Below are 18,302 nucleotides of genomic sequence, written 5' to 3' on the forward strand. Positions count from 1 at the left end.
CGCGCGCTCTGATTGGCCGGAATTTTTCAGCGAGCTCAGTTTTTCACAGCCCTACCCGGCGACAGATGACGACACACGCGCTGCGCTCTCCCATTCGCCGCGCGGTTTTTGGGGTGCTGCTCCCCTCGCTCCCAGTCCCCCCAGTTCGGAGGCGCTTTACTGGCGGCAGCACCGACCGCTCCCAGCGCCGGGACCGCATGGACGGAGCGCGGAGCCTCCCGCGGCTGCTGCTGCTGCTGGCGCTGGCCCCGGTTTGGGGGGTCCCAGGTGGGGGCTGGAGCCGCGGGGTTGGGATTTGGGGGTCCCCGGATTTTGGGAAATTTGGGGGTACAGCCGGTTTAGGGGGTCCGAATAATTTTTTTGGGTTTTTTTTGGGTTTTTTAGGGATTTTTGTGAAGGGCGTTGTCCCGTTTTTGGGGTGGGGGTTTCTCATTTTTGTGGATTTTGGGGTTCGGGCGTGGCCAAATTCCTCATTTCCCGGAATTTTGGGGCTCTGGGATTCCCCAAACCCCCCCGTACCGGGGGTTTTTTGGGGGTTGGGCGTGTCCAAACCCCCCTGTACCCAAAATTCTGGGGCTCTGGGAATTCCCAAATCCCATTTTTTCCAAAATTTTTGGGATCTGGGCGTGTCCAAACCCCCCTGTACACAAAAATTTGGGGATCAGAACAATCCCAAATCTCATTTTTTTCACGATTTTTGGGATCTGGGCTTGTCCAAACCCCCCTGTACCCAAAAATTTGGGAACTGAGAATTTCCAAATCCCATTTTTCCCAAATTTTTGGGCTCTGGGAATTCCCAAATCCATTTTTTCCCAAATTTTGGGGCTCTGGGAATTCCCAAATTCCCTTTTTCCAGAATTTTGGGAATCTGGGCGTGTCCAAACCCCCCTGTACCCAAAATTTTGGGAACTGAGAATTCCCAAATCTTATTTTTTTCCAAAATTTTGAGGCTCTGGGAATTCCCAAAATCCGATTTTTCCAGAAATTTTGGGATCTGGGATTGCCTGTACCCAAAAGTTTGGGAACTGGGAATTCCCAAATCCCATTTTTTCCAAAATTTTGGGGATCTGGGCGTGTCCAAACCCCTCTGTACCCAAATTTGAGGAACTCCAAGTTCCCACTTCCTCTTTTTTGGGGGGCTCAGTTCTCCCAAACCCCAAAATTTCCACAATTTTTGGGATCTAGAAATTCCCAAATCCAAATTTTCCACAATTTTTGGGATTTAAAAATTCCTAAATCCAAATTTTTGAGGATTTTAGGGATCTGGAAATTCCCAAATCCAAAATTTCCACAATTTTTGGGATCTGGAAATTCCCAAATCCAAATTTTCCACAATTTTTGGGATCTGGAAATTCCCAAATCCAAATTTTCCACAATTTTTTTGGATCTGGAAATTCCCAAATCCAAATTTTCCACAATTTTTGGGATCTAAAAATTCCTAAATCCAAATTTTTGAGATCTAGAAATTCCTAAATCCAAAATTTTCCACAATTTTTGGGATCTGGAATTTCCCAAATCCAAATTTTCCACAATTTTTGGGATCTGGAAATTCCTAAATCCAAATTTTTGAGGATTTTTGGGCTCTGGAAGTTCCTAAATCCAAATTTTCCAAAGATTTTGAGCAGAAATCCCCAAAATTTCCCAAAATTTTGAGCAGAAATCCTCAAATTCCCAGAATTGTGACCAGAATTTCCCAATTTTTGGAATTCTGAGAAGAAATTCCTAAATTTTCCAAAGATTTTGACCATAAATCTCTGAATTTTCTAGAATTTTGACCATAATTCTCCAATTTTCCGGAATTTTGACTAAAATCCTCTTTTTTTAAAAAAAAATTTAAGCCAAAACCCCCAAATTTTCTGGAATTTTGACCATAAACACAATTTTTTTTTTTTTTTTGCCCTGGAATTTTGAGTAAAAATCTCCGAATTTTCTGGAATTTTGACCATAAATCCCCATTTTTCTGCAATCCCAACCACAAAACCCCCCATTATTTTATTTTATTTTATTTTTTTTATATTTTATTTTATTGTTTTTAATATTTTATTTATCCCCAGCCCAGCACAGCATCACCCAGACCGAGTTTTACCAGAAAACCCTCGATGGGCAGTTCCAGTCCGAGCAGTTCATGTTCGATTTCTATGAGGATTAATTTAATTTAATTTAATTTATTTTCTATTTAATTTAATTTAATTTAATTTATATTATTTTATATTTTCCCCCAGCCCAGCACAGCATCACCCAGACAGAATTTTACCAGAAAACCCTCGATGGGCAGTTCCAGAGCGAGCAGTTCATGTTCGATTTCTATGAGGATTAATTTAATTTAATTAATTTATATTAATTTATATTATTTTATATTTTATCCCAGCCCAGCACAGCATCACCCAGACCGAGTTCTACCAGAAAACCCTGGACGGGCAGTTCCAGTCCGAGCAGTTCATGTTCGATTTCGACGGGGACGAGATTTTCCACGTGCAGCACGAACAGACCGTGTGGCGCCTGCCGCACTTCCAGCGCTTCGCCTCCTTCGAGGCGCAGGGGGCGCTGCAGAATATCGCGATAGACAGACAGAACCTGCAGAGCTCCATGAGGGCTTACAACAACTCCAGAGCTCCCACCGGTAATGAATTTAATTTATTTATTTAATTTACTCTATCGCGATAGACAGACAGAACCTGCAGAGCTCCATGAGAGCTTACAACAACTCCAGAGCTCCTACCGGTAATGAATTAATTTAATTTAATTATTTAATTTAATTTAATTTACTCCATCACAGCCTACAACAACTCACGGGCTCCCACAGGTAAAATATTTATCTATTTAATTTATTTAATTTAATTTACTCTATCGCGATAGACAGAACCTGCAGAGCTCCATGAGAGCTTATAACAACTCCAGAGCTCCCACAGGTAAAATTTAATTAATTTAATTTAATTTACTCTATCATAGCCTGCAACAACTCACGGGCTCCCACCGGTAATTAATTTATTTATTTAATTTAATTATTTAATTTAATTTACTCTATCGCGATAGACAGGCAGAACCTGCAGAGCTCCATGAGAGCTTATAACAACTCCAGGCTCCTACAGGTAATTTATTTATTTAATTAATTTAATTATTTAATTTAATTTAATTTACTCCATCACAGCCTGCAACAACTCATGTGCTCCTACAGGTAATTAATTAAATTAAATTAATTTAATTTACTCTATCGCGATAGACCGGCAGAACCTGCAGAGCTCCATGAGAGCCTGCAACAACTCACGGGCTCCCACAGGTAATTAATTTAATTTATTTAATTATTTAATTTAATTTAATTTACTCCATCACAGCCTGCAACAACTCCAGAGCTCCCACTGGTAATGAATTAATTTAATTTAATCATTTAATTTAATTTAATTTACTTCATCACAGCCTGCAACAACTCCAGAGCTCCCACTGGTAATGAATTAATTTAATTTAATTATTTAATTTAATTTAATTTACTCCATCACAGCGTACAACAACTCACGGGCTCCTACAGGTAATTAATTAAATTAAATTAATTTAATTTACTCTATCGCGATAGACAGACAGAACCTGCAGAGCTCCATGAGGGCTTACAACAACTCCAGAGCTCCTACAGGTAATTAATTTAATTAATTTATTTAATTTATTTAATTTACTCTATCGCGATAGACAGACAGAACCTGCAGAGCTCCATGAGAGCTTATAACAACTCCAGAGCCCCTACAGGTAATGAATTTAATTAATTAATTAAATTTAATTTAATTTACTCTATCGCGATAGACAGGCAGAACCTGCAGAGCTCCATGAGAGCTTATAACAACTCCAGAGCTCCCACGGGTAATTAATTAAATTAATTAATTAATTAAATTAAATTTAATTTACTCCATCACAGCCTACAACAACTCCCGAGTTCCCACCAGTAAAACATTAATTTAATTTAATTTAATTTACTCCATGAGAGCCTGCAACAAATCCCGAATTCTCGGCGGTAAAAACAGGAATTTATTTTATTTTATTTTATTTTATTTTATTTTATTTTATTTTATTTTATTTTATTTTATTTTATTTTATTTTATAGCAATCTCAATATTGAGTGGATTAAACCAAATTTTCCTTGGATTAAACCCAATATTGAGTCCATTAAACACAATTTTGGATGGTTTAAACCCAATTTTGAGTCGATTAACCCCAATTTTTGATCTAATTAACCCATTTTTTTCCCGCAGCGGCGCCGGAGTCGGGCGTGTTCCCCAAGCACCCGGCGCAGCAGGACGAGCCCAAATTTTGAGTGGTTTAAACTCAATTTAGAGTGAATCAAACCCAATTTAGGGTGGATTGACCCCAATTTTGAGTCGATTAACCCCAATTTTGATCTAATTTAACCCATTATTTTCCACAGCCGCGCCGGAGTCGGGCGTGTTCCCCAAGCACCCGGCGCAGCAGGACGAGCCCAAATTTTGAGTGGTTTAAACCCAATTTTGAGTCGATTTAACCCAATTTTGAGTCCATTAAACCCAATATTGAGTGGTTTAAACCAAATTTTGAGTCGATTTAACTCAATATTGAGTGGATTAAACCCAATTTTGAGCGAATTAAACCCAATTTTGAGTCAATTAAACCCAATTTTGAGTCCATTAAACTCAATTTCTTTAAACTAAATTTGACATGGATTAAACCCAATACTGAGTCGATTAAACCAAACTTTGGTTGGATTAAACCCAATATTGAGTGGATTAAACCCGATTTTGAGTCCATTAAACTCAATTTTTTTAAACCAAATTCTGAGTCCATTAAACCCAATATTGAGTGGATTAACCCCAATTTAGAGTGGATCAGTTTTGTGTCGATTAAACTCAATTTTTCTAAACCAAATTTTACGTGGATTAAACCCGACTTTGGGTCAATAAAACCCAATTTTGAGCTAATTAACCCCAATTTTGAGTCCATTAAACTCAATATTGAGTCGATTAAACCTGATTTTAAGTCGATTTAACCCATTTCCATGAGGATTTAACCCATTTTTCAGCTAATTTAACTCAATTTTTTTGTTCCCACCCCGCAGCGGCGCTGGAGTCGGGCGTGTTCCCCAAGCACCCGGCGCAGCAGGACGAGCCCAAATTTTGAGTGGATTAAACCCAATTTTGAGTGGATTAAACCAAATTTTAAGTGGATTAACCCCAATTTTGAGTCGATTTAACCCAATTTCGTGCGGATTTAACCCAAATTTGAGCTAATTTAACCCATTATTTCCCGCAGCGGCGCCGGAGTCGGGCGTGTTCCCCAAGCACCCGGCGCAGCAGGACGAGCCCAAACTTTGAGTGGATTAAACCCAATTTTGAGTGGATCAAACCCAATTTAGGGTGGATTGACCCCAATTTTGACTCGATTTAACCCAATTTTGATCTAATTAACCCATTTTTTCCCGCAGCGGCGCCAGAGTCGGGCGTGTTCCCCAAGCACCCGGCGCAGCAGGACGAGCCCAAATTTTGAGTGGTTTAAACCCAATTTTGAGTCGATTTAACCCAATTTTGATCTAATTTAACCCATTATTTCCCGCAGCGGCGCCGGAGTCGGGCGTGTTCCCCAAGCACCCGGCGCAGCAGGACGAGCCCAAATTTTGAGTGGATTAAACCCAATTTTGAGTGGATTAAACCCAATTTTGAGTGGTTTAAACCCAATTTTGAGTCGATTTAACCCATTTTCGTGCGGATTTAACCCAAATTTGAGCTAATTTAACCCATTTTTTCCCGCAGCGGCGCCGGAGTCGGGCGTGTTCCCCAAGCACCCGGCGCAGCAGGACGAGCCCAAATTTTGGGTGGATTAAACCCAATTTTGAGTGGATTAAACCAAATTTTGAGTCTGTTAAACTCAATTTTTTTAAACCAAATTTTACGTGGATTAAACCCAAATTTGAGTGGATCAAACCAAATTTCGAATGGATTAAACCGTATTTTGAGTCGATTTAACCCATTTTTGTGCGGATTAAACCCATTTTTGAATGGTTCAAACCCGATTTTGAGCTAATTTAACCCAATTTTTTTGTTCCCACCCCGCAGCGGCGCCGGAGTCGGGCGTGTTCCCCAAGCACCCGGCGCAGCAGGACGAGCCCAACGTGCTGATCTGCTGGGCCCGGCGGTTCTGGCCGCCGGTGCTGGGGCTGCGCTGGCTGCGGAACGGGGTCCCGCAGGAGCAGGGGGTGATGGAGACGCCCTTCTACCCCGACCGCGACAACTCCTTCCAGAAATTCTCCTACCTGCCCTTCATCCCCCGGCCCGGCGAGTACTACGACTGCCAGGTGGAGCACGAGGGGCTGAAGGAGCCCAGGCTGGTACACTGGGGTGAGTTTTAAAATTTTTTTGGGGGGTTTTGGGATTTTTTTGGGATTTTTTGAGATTCTTTTGAGGATTTTTTGGGGATTTTTTAGGATTTTTTGGGGATTTTTTGGGATTTTTTTTAGGATTTTTGGGAATTTTTTGGGGATTTTTTAGGATTTTTTTGGGATTTTTTGGGGATTTTTTAAAGGATTTTTTAGGATTTTTTGGGGGATTTTTTTGGGAATTTTTAGGATTTTTTTGGGACATTTTTGAGAATTTTTGGCAATTATTTAGGGATTTTTTTTGGATTTTTTAGGACTTTTTTTAAAAATTTTTGGGGGATTTTTTTGGGAATTTTTAGGACTTTTTTGGGACATTTTTTAGAATTTTTGAGAATTTTTGGCGGTTATTTAGGGATTTTTTTGGGATTTTTTAGGATTTTTTTCAGAATTTTTTGGGATTTTTTGGGGGCTTTTTTTGGGAGTTTTTAGGATTTCTTTGGGACATTTTTTAGAATTTTTGAGAATTTTTGGTGGTTATTTAGGGATTTTTTTTAGAATTTTTTGGGATTTTTTGGGGGATTTTTTTGGGAATTTTTAGGATTTTTTTGGATTTTTTTGGGACATTTTTTAGAATTTTTGGCGGTTATTTAGGGATTTTTTTTGGATTTTTTGGGATTTTTTTTAGAATTTTTTGGGATTTTTTGGGGGATTTTTTTGGGAATTTTTAGGATTTTTTTGGGACATTTTTTAGAATTTTTGAGAATTTTTGGCGGTTATTTAGGGATTTTTTGGGGATTTTTTGGGGATTTTTTAGGATTTTTTTTAGAATTTTTTGGGGGATTTTTTTAGGATTTTTTTGGATTTCTTTGGGACATTTTTTAGAATTTTTGAGAATTTTTGGCGGTTATTTAGGGATTTTTTGGGGATTTTTTTTGGGATTTTTTGGGGGTTTTTTGGGATTTTTTGGGGATTTTTAAAAGGATTTTTTGGGATTTTTTTGGGATTTTCTAGGATTTTTTTGGGAATTTTAGGGGATTTTTTTGGGGTTTTTAGGGGATTCTTATAGATTTTTTTTTAGGGATTTGTTTTGATTTTTAGGATTTGGAAAAATACGGATATTTGGGATTTTTGGGTTTTTGGGGTTATCACGACTGCCAGGTGGAGCACGAGGGGCTGAAGGAGCCCAGGCTGGTGCACTGGGGTGAGTTTTAAAATTTTTTGGGGGTGTTTTGGGATTTTTTGGGGATTTTTTTTGGGATTTTTTTGGAGTTTTTTGAGATTTTTTTGAGGATTTTTTGGGGATTTTTTAGGAATTTTTTTAGAATTTTTGGGGATTTTTTGGGATTTTTTAGGATTTTTTTGGGATTTTTTGGGGATTTTTTAAAGGATTTTTTGGGATTTTTTGGGGGATTTTTTTAGGAATTTTTAGGATTTTTTTGGGACATTTTTTAGAATTTTTGAGAATTTTTGGCGGTTATTTAGGGATTTTTTTGGGATTTTTTATTATTTTTTGGGGATTTTTTTTGGGATTTTTTGGGGGTTTTTTGGGATTTTTTCGGGATTTTTTTTTTAGAATTTTTTGGGATTTTTTTGGGATTTTCTAGGATTTTTTGGGGAATTTTAGGGGATTTTTTTGGGGTTTTTAGGGGATTCTTATAGATCTTTTTTTAGGGATTTGTTTTGATTTTTAGGATTTGGAAAAATACGGATATTTGGGATTTTTGGGTTTTTGGGGTTATCACGACTGCCAGGTGGAGCACGAGGGGCTGAAGGAGCCCAGGCTGGTGCACTGGGGTGAGTTTGTAAAATTTTTTGGGGGGTTTTGGGATTTTTTTGGGGATTTTTTTTGGGATTTTTTTGGAGTTTTTTGAGATTCTTTTGAGGATTTTTTTGGGATTTTTTAGGAATTTTTTTAGAATTTTTGGGGATTTTTTGGGATTTTTTAGGATTTTTTTTGGGATTTTTTGGGGATTTTTTAGGATGTTTTTGGAATTTTTTGGGGATTTTTAAGGATTTTTGGGGATTTTTTGGGGGATTTTTTTGGGAATTTTTAGGATTTCTTTGGGACATTTTTTAGAATTTTTGAGAATTTTTGGCGGTTATTTAGGGATTTTTTGGGGATTTTTTAGGATTTTTTTTAGAATTTTCGGGGATTTTTTGGGGGATTTTTTTTGGAATTTTTAGGATTTTTTAGGATTTTTTTGGGACATTTTTTAGAATTTTTGGCGGTTATTTAGGGATTTTTTTGGGATTTTTTTGGGATTTTTTAGGATTTTTTTTAGAATTTTTTGGGATTTTTTGGAGATTTTTTTGGGACATTTTTTAGAATTTTTGAGAATTTTTGGCGGTTATTTAGGGATTTTTTGGGGATTTTTTTGGGGATTTTTTAGGATTTTTTTTAGAATTTTTTGGGATTTTTTGGGGGATTTTTTTGGGAATTTTTAGGATTTTTTTGGATTTTTTTGAGATTTCTTTGGGACATTTTTTAGAATTTTTGAGAATTTTTGGCGGTTATTTAGGGATTCTTTTGGGATTTTTTAGGATTTTTTTGGGGGATTTTTTTGGGATTTTCTGGGGGATTTATTTTGGAATTTTTAGGATTTTTTTGGGACATTTTTTAGAATTTTTGAGAATTTTTGGCGGTTATTTAGGGATTTTTTGGGACATTTTTTAGGATTTTTTTTAGAATTTTTGGGGATTTTTTTGGAGTTTTTTGAGATTTTTTTGAGGATTTTTTGGGGATTTTTTAGGATTTTTTTGGGATTTTTTAGGATTTTTTTCAGAATTTTTGCGGATTTTTTTTGGGGATTTTTTAGGATTTTTTTAGATTTTTTTGGGATTTTTTTAGATTTTTTTCAGAATTTTTTGGGGGGTTTTTTTAGGATTTTTTCAGGAAATTTTTTCAACTACCAGGTGGAGCACGAGGGGCTGAAGGAGCCCAGGCTGGTGCACTGGGGTGAGTTTGTAAAATTTTTTGGGGGGTTTTGGGATTTTTTTGGGGATTTTTTTAGAATTTTTTGGGATTTTTTTGGGAGTTTTTTGAGATTTTTTGAGGATTTTTTGGGGATTTTTTAGGATTTTTTTGGGATGGTTTTTTGGATTTTTTTTAGGATTTTTTTTTATTTCTTTGGGACATTTTTTAGAATTTTTGAGAATTTCTGGCGGTTATTTAGGGATTTTTTTTAGAATTTTTTGGGATTTTTTGGGGGATTTTTTTGGGAATTTTTAGGATTTTTTTGGATTTTTTTTGGGACATTTTTGAGAATTTTTGGCGGTTATTTAGGGATTTTTCGGGGATTTTTTGGGGATTTTTTAGGATTTTTTTTTAGAATTTTTGGGGATTTTTTAGGATTTTTTTAGAATTTTGGGGGATTTTTTTTGGATTTTTTTGGATATTTTTTAGAATTTTGGGGATTTTTTAGGATTTTTTTTTTAATTTTTTGGGGATTTTTGGGGATTTTTTGGGGATTTTTTTTTTAGAATTTTTGGGGATTTTTTAGGATTTTTTAGAATTTTTTGGGATTTTTTTTTAGATTTTTTTTAGAATTTTTGGGAATTGTTTTTGGGGATTTTTTGGAGATTTCTTGAGAAAAGAGAGATTTTTGGGAAAAATGAGATTTTTACATTTGGTGGAAAAATGGGATTTCTTGGGGAAAATGGGATTTTTGGGCAATTTTGGGGTGGTGATGACGAATTTGGGGTAAAAAACCGAAACCTGGGTAATTTTGGGGTGAAACACCCAAACCTGGGTAATTTTGGGGTTGAGATGAAGATTTGGGGTTAAACACCCAAACCTGGGTAATTTTGGGGTGGTGATGACGAATTTGGGGTAAAAAAACCCAAACCTGGGTAATTTTGGGGTTTAAAACCCAAACCTGGGTAATTTTGGGTTGGTATTGAAGATTTGGGGTAAAACACCCAAACCTGGGTAATTTTGGGGTGGGGATGAAGATTTGGGGTAAAAAACCCAAACCTGGGTAATTTTGGGGCGGGGATGAAGGATTTGGGGTAAAACACCCAAACCTGGGTAATTTTGGGGTTGGGATGAAGATTTAGGGTAAAACACCCAAACCTGGGTAATTTTGGGGTGGTGATGACAAATTTGGGGTAAAAAAACCCAAACCTGGGTAATTTTGGGGTAAAACACCCAAACCTGGGTAATTTTGGGGTGGGGATGACAAATTTGGGGTAAAAAAACCCAAACCTGGGTAATTTTGGGGTGCGGATGACGGATTTGAGGTATAAAAACCCAAACCTGGGTAATTTTGGGGTGAAACACCCAAACCTGGGTGATTTTGGGGCGGTGATGCCAGATCTGGGGTAAAACACCCAAACCTGGATAATTTTGGGGTTGGGATGAAGATTTGGGGTATAAAAACCCAAACCTGGGTAATTTCGGGGTTTAAAACCCAAACCTGGGTAATTTTGGGGTGGAGATGAAGGATTTGGGGTTAAAAACCCAAACCTGGGTAATTTTGGGGTTTAAAACCCAAACCTGGGTAATTTTGGGGTGGGGATGAAGATTTGGGGTTAAAAACCCAAACCTGGGTAATTTTGGGGCGGGGATGAAGAATTTGGGGTAAAACACCCAAACCTGGGAAATTTTGGGGTTGGGATGGAGAATTTGGGGTAAAAAACCCAAACCTGGGTAATTTTGGGGTGGTGATGACAAATTTGGGGTATAACACCCAAACCTGCGTAATTTTGGGGTGGAGATGAAGGATTTGGGGTAAAAAACCCAAACCTGGGTAATTTTGGGGTGGCGATGATGAATTTGGGGTATAAAAACCCAAACCTGGGTAATTTTGGGGTTTAAAACCCAAACCTGGGTAATTTTGGGGCGGGGATGAAGATTTGGGGTAAAACACCCAAACCTGGGTAATTTTGGGGTTGGGATGAAGATTTGGGGTATAAAAACCCAAACCTGGGTAATTTTGGGGCGGTGATGAAGATTTGGGGTAAAACACCCAAACCTGGGTAATTTTGGGGTTAAAAACCCAAACCTGAGCGATTTTGGGGTTAAAAACCCAAACCTGGGTAATTTTGGGGTTGGGATGAAGATTTTGGGGTTAAAAACCCAAACCTGGGTGATTTTGGGGTTGGGATGAAGATTTGGGGTATAAAAACCCAAACCTGGGTAATTTTGGGGTTTAAAACCCAAACCTGGGTAATTTTGGGGTGGAGATGATGAATTTGGGGTATAAAAACCCAAACCTGGGTGATTTTGGGTTGGTGATGCCGGATCTGGGGTAAAACACCCAAACCTGGGTAATTTTGGGGCTGGGATGAAGATTTGGGGTTAAAAACCCAAACCTGGGTAATTTTGGGGTGGTGATGACAAATTTGGGGTATAAAAACCCAAATCTGGGTAATTTTGGGGTGAAACACCCAAACCTGGGTAATTTTGGGTTGGTGATGCCGGATTTGGGGTAAAACACCCAAACCTGGGTAATTTTGGGGCGGGGATGAAGATTTGAGGTATAAAAGCCCAAACCTGGGTAATTTTGGGGTTAAAAACCCAAACCTGGATAATTTTGGGGCGGGGATGAAGATTTGGGGTTAAAAACCCAAACCTGGGTAATTTTGGGGCGGGGATGAAGATTTGGGGTTAAAAACCCAAACCTGGGCGATTTTGGGGTGAAACACCCAAACCTGGGCGATTTTGGGGTAAAAAACCCAAACCTGGGTAATTTTGGAGTTGGGATGACGAATTTGGGGTATAAAAACCCAAACCTGGGTAATTTTGGGGTGAAAGACCCAAACCTGGGTAATTTTGGGGTTGGGATGGAGAATTTGGGGTAAAACCCAAACCTGGGTAATTTTGGGGTGAAACACCCAAACCTGGGTAATTTTGGGGCGGGGATGGAGATCTGGGGTAAAAAACCAAAATTTGTCCAATTTTGGGGTGGTGATGACGAATTTGGGGTAAAAACACCCAAACCTGGGTAATTTTGGGGTGGAGATGACGAATTTGGGGTAAAACACCCAAACCTGGGTAATTTTGGGGTGAAGATGAAGGATTTGGGGTAAAACACCCAAACCTGGGTAATTTTGGGGTGGGGATGAAGATTTGGGGTTAAAACCCAAACCTGGGTAATTTTGGGGTTGGGATGGAGAATTTGGGGTAAAAAACCCAAACCTGGGTAATTTTGGGGTTGGGATGATGAATTTGGGGTAAAAAAACCCAAACCTGGGTAATTTTGGGGTAAAACACCCAAACCTGGGTAATTTTGGGGTGGTGATGACGAATTTGGGGTAAAACACCCAAACCTGGGTAATTTTGGGGTGAAACACCCAAACCTGGGTAATTTTGGGATGAAACACCCAAACCTGGGTAATTTTGGGGTTGGGATGGAGAATTTGGGGTAAAAAACCCAAACCTGGGTAATTTTGGGGTTGGGATGAAGATTTGGGGTTAAAAACCCAAACCTGGGTAATTTTGGGGCTGGGATGAAGATTTGGGGTTAAAAACCCAAACCTGGGCGATTTTGGGGTGAAACACCCAAACCTGGGTAATTTTGGGGTGGGGATGACAAATTTGGGGTTAAAAACCCAAACCTGGGTAATTTTGGGGTAAAACACCCAAACCTGGGTAATTTTGGGGTGGGGATGACAAATTTGGGGTTAAAAACCCAAACCTGGGTAATTTTGGGGTAAAACACCCAAACCTGGGTAATTTTGGGGTGGAGATGACGAATTTGGGGTAAAAAACCCAAATCTGGGTGATTTTGGGATGAAACACCCAAACCTGGGTAATTTTGGGGTGGAGATGAAGGATTTGGGGTAAAAAACCCAAATCTGGGTAATTTTGGGGTTGGGATGAAGATTTGGGGTAAAACACCCAAACCTGGGTAATTTTGGGGTGGTGATGACGAATTTGGGGTATAAAAACCCAAACCTGGGTAATTTTGGGGTAAAACACCCAAACCTGGGCGATTTTGGGGTTAAAAACCCAAACCTAGGCGATTTTGGGGCGGCGATGCCGGATCTGGGGGTGGTAAATTTCGGGTTTTTTCCCGGCAGAGCCGCAGCTGCGGGCGCCGGCGTCGGAGGCGGCGCAGACGGCGATCTGCGCCCTGGGCCTGGCCGTGGGCATCGCCGGCATCGGCGCCGGCACCGCGCTCGCCATCCGCGGCGCCCGGCTCGCCCGCGCCCGGCGCGGGGAGCTGTGAGAGGGGAGCCAAAAAAATCACCTGGGGTAACCCCAAAAATCACCTGGGGTAGCCCCAAAATCCTGCCTGAAATCCCCGTGGAATTACCCCGAAATTGTGTCCCAAAATCCCATGGAATTAACCCAAAATCCTGTGGAATTACCCCAAAATCCTGCCCAAAATCCTATCCTGAGATCCCGTGGAATTACCCCAAAATCCTGTGGAATTACCCAAAAATCGTGCCGTGAGATCCCATGGAATTACCCCAAAATTCTGCCCTGAAATCCTGTGTATTCCTCCCAAAATCCTGCCCTGAAATCCCCTGGGCTCACCCCAAAAATCCCGTGGAATTGTCCCAAAAATCCTGTGGAATTACCCCAAAATTGTGTCCCAAAAATCCCGTGGAATTACCCCAAAAATCCTGTGGAATTACCCCAAAAATCCCGTGGAATTACCCCAAAATTGTGTCCCAAAAATCCCGTGGAATTACTCCAAAAATTCTGCCCTGAAATCCCCTGGTGTCACTCAAAAATCCTGCCCTGAAATCCCGTGGAATTACCCCAAAATCCTGCCCTGAGATCCCCTGGGTCACCCCAAAAATCCTGCCTGAAATCCCCGTGGAATTACCCCAAAATTGTGTCCCAAAATCCCATGGAATTACCCCAAAATCCTGCCCTGAGATCCCCTCGGTTCACCCCAAAAAATCGTGTGGAATTACTCCAAAATCCTGTCCTGAAATCCCCTGGGCTCACCCCAAAAAAACCCTGGAATTACCTCAAAATCGTGCCGTGAAATCCCATGGAATTACCCCAAAATTCTGCCCCGAAATCCTGTGTATTCCTCCCAAAATCCTGCCCTGAAATCCCCTGGGCTCACCCCAAAAATCCCGTGGAATTGTCCCAAAAATCCTGTGGAATTACCCCAAAATCCTGCCCAAAATCCTGCCCTGAGATCTCATGGAATTACCCCAAAATCCTGCCCTGAGATCCCCTGGGTTCACCCCAAAATCCTATCCTGAGATCCCATGGAATTACCCCAAAATCCTGTGGAATTACCCAAAAATCCTGCCGTGAAATCCCATGGAATTACCCCAAAATTCTGCCCCGAAATCCTGTGTATTCCTCCCAAAATCCTGCCCTGAAATCCCCTGGGCTCACCCCAAAAATCCCGTGGAATTGTCCCAAAAATCCTGTGGAATTATCCCAAAATTGTGTCCCAAAAATCCTGTGGAATTACCCCAAAAATCCTGTGGAATTACCCCAAAATTGTGTCCCAAAAATCACGTGGAATTACCCCAAAATCCCATGGAATTACCCCAAAAATCCTGTGGAATTATCCCAAAATTGTGTCCCAAAAATCCCGTGGAATTACCCCAAAATCCTGTCCTGAAATCCCATGGAATTACCCCAAAATCCTGACCTAAGATCCCCGTGGAATTACCCCAAAATTGTGTCCCAAAAATCCCGTGGAACTACCCCAAAAATTCTGCCCCAAAATCCCATGCAATTACCTCAAAAATCTCCTGGAATTACCCCAAAATTCTGTCCCAAAATCTCCTGGAATTATCCCAAAATCCCGTGGAATTATCCCAAAATCCTGCCCAAAATCCCGTGGAATGACCCCAAAATCCAACCCCAAATTCAGCCCAAAAATCCCATGGAATTACCCCAAAAATCCTGCCCAAAAATCCCATGGAATTACCCCAAAATTCTGCCCCAAAATCCTGTGTATTCACCCCAAAAATCCTGCCCCAAAATCCTGTGTATTCACCCCAAAAATCCTGCCCTGAAATCCTGTGTATTCACCCCAAAAATCCTGTGGAATTACCCCAAAATTCTGCCCTGAGATCCCCTGGGGTCACCCCAAAATCCTGCCCTGAAATTCAGTCCCAAGATCCAGCCTGAAATCCTGAAAAATTCCCAAAAATCCTGGCTGAAATCCCATGGAATTACCCCAAATCCAGCCCCAAATTCAGCCCAAAAATCCTGTGGATTCACCCCAAAATCCTGCCCCAAATCCTGAGGAATTCCCTAAAATCCAGCCCTAAATCCCCCCAAAATCCACCCAAAATTCCCCTCAAAATTCCACCAAAATCCACCCGAAATTCCCTTAAAATTCCCCAAAATTCCCCTAAAAATTCTATTAAAATCCCCTAAAATCCACCTCAATTTCCCCCCAAAATTCCTTAAAATCCCCCCAAAATTCCCCTAAAAATTATGTTAAAATCCACCCAAAATTCCACAAAATCCCCCCAAAAATTCCCCTAAATCCCCCCAAAATTCCCATTTTTCCCCCTCTGGAATCCCCGTGTCCCCTCCCTGTCCCCCCAATAAAATCCCCTCCCCCACTCCCCGCTTTTGGAATTTTCTGGCAAAAAAAAAAAAGAATTTAAAAAAAAAAAAAAAAAAAAAAAAATTTTTTTTTGGGATCGGCGTCATTGATGTCACCGCGGATGGGGGAGGGGAGGCGAGATTGGGGTCCCCAAAAACCCCCAAAATGTCCCCGAACCGGAGGGCGCCACACTTTGACCTTCCCATCATGGCGGCACCGGAAGTCACCACAGAGAGCGAACCGGAAGTGGCCGCGCCACCAGGCACCGGAAGTCACCACAGAGAGCGAACCGGAAGTGGCCGCTCTATCCCTCCCCAGCCTCCCCACTCTATGGTTGGTCCTCCAGCACCTCATTTTTTAATTTTTTTTTATATTTTTTCCCGTTTTTCCGCGTTTTTTCCCCAGTTTTTCCTTCCCCAACACCCGAATCCCACCCTCCACCCCAAAGCATTCCACGCTCTCACCTCGTCCTCATCCTCACGTTTTAATACATCATGATTTGCCAACAATGCCATCATCAGTGATATATAAAAAAAAACAAAACCCAAAATTCCCCAAATCCTCCCAGAACCTCCCAAATTCCCCCAAAATCACACCCTAAACCTCCAAATAGGATTTTTTATGGGGGTGAAGCTTTGCTTGGACCCTCTAAACCCCCAAATCTGATTTTTTTATGGGGATAAATCCTCTCTTAGGTCTAAAAATCAATTTTAAAGAAGGTGGGGCTTCACATAAATTGCAGATTTTGGGGTTTTTGGACCCCAAAATCCCCAAAATTCTCCCCAAATCACACCCTAAACCCCCAAATCTCATTTTTTATGGGGATGAGGTTTCACTTTGACCCCAAAATTAATGTTAGAGAGAGGTGGGGCTTCACACAAGGCAGAAATTTTGGACCCCAAATTTCCAAAAACTGCCCAAAATTCTCCCAAAATCACATCCTAAATCCCTAAATCTCATTTTTTATGGGGATGAAACCTCTCTATGACCCCAAAATCAATGTCAGAGAGAGGTGGGACATCAGACAAGGCAGAAATTTCGGGAAATTTTGAACCCCAAAACCCCCAAAATCTACCCAAAATCCCCCAAATCTCATTTTTTATAGGGGTAAAGCTTTGCCTGGACCCTCTAACCCCCCAAATCTCATTTTTTATGGGGATAAATCCCCTCTATGACCCAAAAATCAATATCAGAGAGAGGTGGGGCCTCACACAAGGCAGAAATTTTGGACCCCAAATTCCCAAAATCTGCCAAAAATCCCCCAAAATTCTCCCCAAATCTGATTTCTGATGGGGATGAAACTTTTCCTGGACCCTCTAACCTCCCAAATCTCATTTTTTATGGGGATGAAACTTTTCCTGGACCCTTTAACCCCCCAAATCTCATTTTTTATGGGGATGAATCCTCACTTTGACCCCAAAATCCCCAAAATTCCCCTTCAAATCACATCCTAACCCTCCAAATCTCATTTTTTTATGGGGATAAATCCCCTCTATAACCCCAAAATCAATATCAGAGAGAGGTGGGGCTTCACACAAGGCAGAAATTTGGGTTTTTGAACCCCAAAATTCCCTCCAAATCTCATTTTTTATGGGGATGAAACTTTGCCTGGACCCTCTAACCCCCCAAATCTCATTTTTTATGGGGATCAAACCTCTCTATGACCCCAAAATCAATGTCAGAGAGAGGTGGGGCCTCACACAAGGCAGATATTTTGGACCCCAAATTCCCAAAATCTGCCCAAAATCCCCCAAAATTCTCCCCAAATCTGATTTCTGATGGGGATGAAACTTTTCCTGGACCCTCTAACTCCCCAAAATCTCATTTTTTATGGGGATTAAACTTTTCCTGGACCCTCTAACCCCCCAAATCTCATTTTTTATGGGGATCAAACCTCTCTATGACCCAAAAATCAATGTCAGAGAGAGGTGGGGCATCACACAAGGCAGAAATTTTGGGATTTCTGGACCCCAAAATTCCCCTTGAAATCACATCCTAACCCTCCAAATCTCATTTTTTATGGGGATGAAACTTTTCCTGGACCCTTTAACCCCCCAAATCTCATTTTTTATGGGAATGAAACCTCTCTGTGACCCCAGGTTCAATTTTGGAGAGGTGGGACATCACACAAGGCAGAAATTTCGGGAAATTTTGAACCCCAAAACCCCCAAAATCTGCCCAAAATCCCCCAAATCTCATTTTTTTATGGGGATGAAACTTTTCCTGGACCCTCTAACCCCCCAAAATCTCATTTTTTATGGGGATGAAACTTTACTTGGACCCTCTAAGCCCCAAAATCTGATTTTTTATGGGGATAAATCCTCTCTATGACCCAAAAATCAATATCAGAGAGAGGTGGGGCTTCACACAAGGCAGAAATTTTGGGAAATTTTGAACCCCAAAACCCCCAAAATCTGCCCAAAATCCCCCAAATCTCATTTTTTATAGGGATGAAACTTTGCCTGGACCCTCTAAACCCCCAAAATCTCATTTTT

At 40.6% G+C, this 18,302-nt stretch overlaps 1 protein-coding gene and 1 long non-coding RNA gene across 4 annotated transcripts; one reads left to right on the forward strand and one right to left on the reverse strand.

Annotated features, from left to right (window-relative positions):
- Positions 1–50: 50 nt before the first annotated feature.
- On the forward strand, positions 51–13,634 carry LOC130262942 (HLA class II histocompatibility antigen, DR alpha chain-like). The gene is made up of 4 exons (XM_056510446.1): positions 51–267; positions 2,369–2,620; positions 6,066–6,347; positions 13,349–13,634. Exons 1-4 carry the CDS (start codon positions 66–68, stop codon positions 13,495–13,497), a joined length of 885 nt encoding a protein of 294 aa, XP_056366421.1. The 5' UTR covers positions 51–65; the 3' UTR covers positions 13,498–13,634.
- A 2,641-nt stretch (positions 13,635–16,275) lies between these two features.
- Positions 16,276–18,153, reverse strand: LOC130262956 (uncharacterized). Of its 3 annotated transcripts, none has more exons than XR_008842196.1 (2): positions 18,045–18,153; positions 16,276–16,585 (listed from the first exon to the last, which is right to left on the reverse strand). It is a non-coding gene; the product is annotated as an uncharacterized LOC130262956 (long non-coding RNA). The 3 variants fall into 3 exon arrangements; XR_008842194.1 differs by lacking the exon at positions 18,045–18,153 and adding an exon at positions 17,618–17,777; XR_008842195.1 differs by lacking the exon at positions 18,045–18,153 and adding an exon at positions 17,129–17,225.
- Positions 18,154–18,302: the final 149 nt, after the last annotated feature.

The sequence above is a fragment of the Oenanthe melanoleuca genome, chromosome 25, assembly GCF_029582105.1.
Source record: "Oenanthe melanoleuca isolate GR-GAL-2019-014 chromosome 25, OMel1.0, whole genome shotgun sequence".
Taxonomy (NCBI): domain Eukaryota; kingdom Metazoa; phylum Chordata; class Aves; order Passeriformes; family Muscicapidae; genus Oenanthe; species Oenanthe melanoleuca.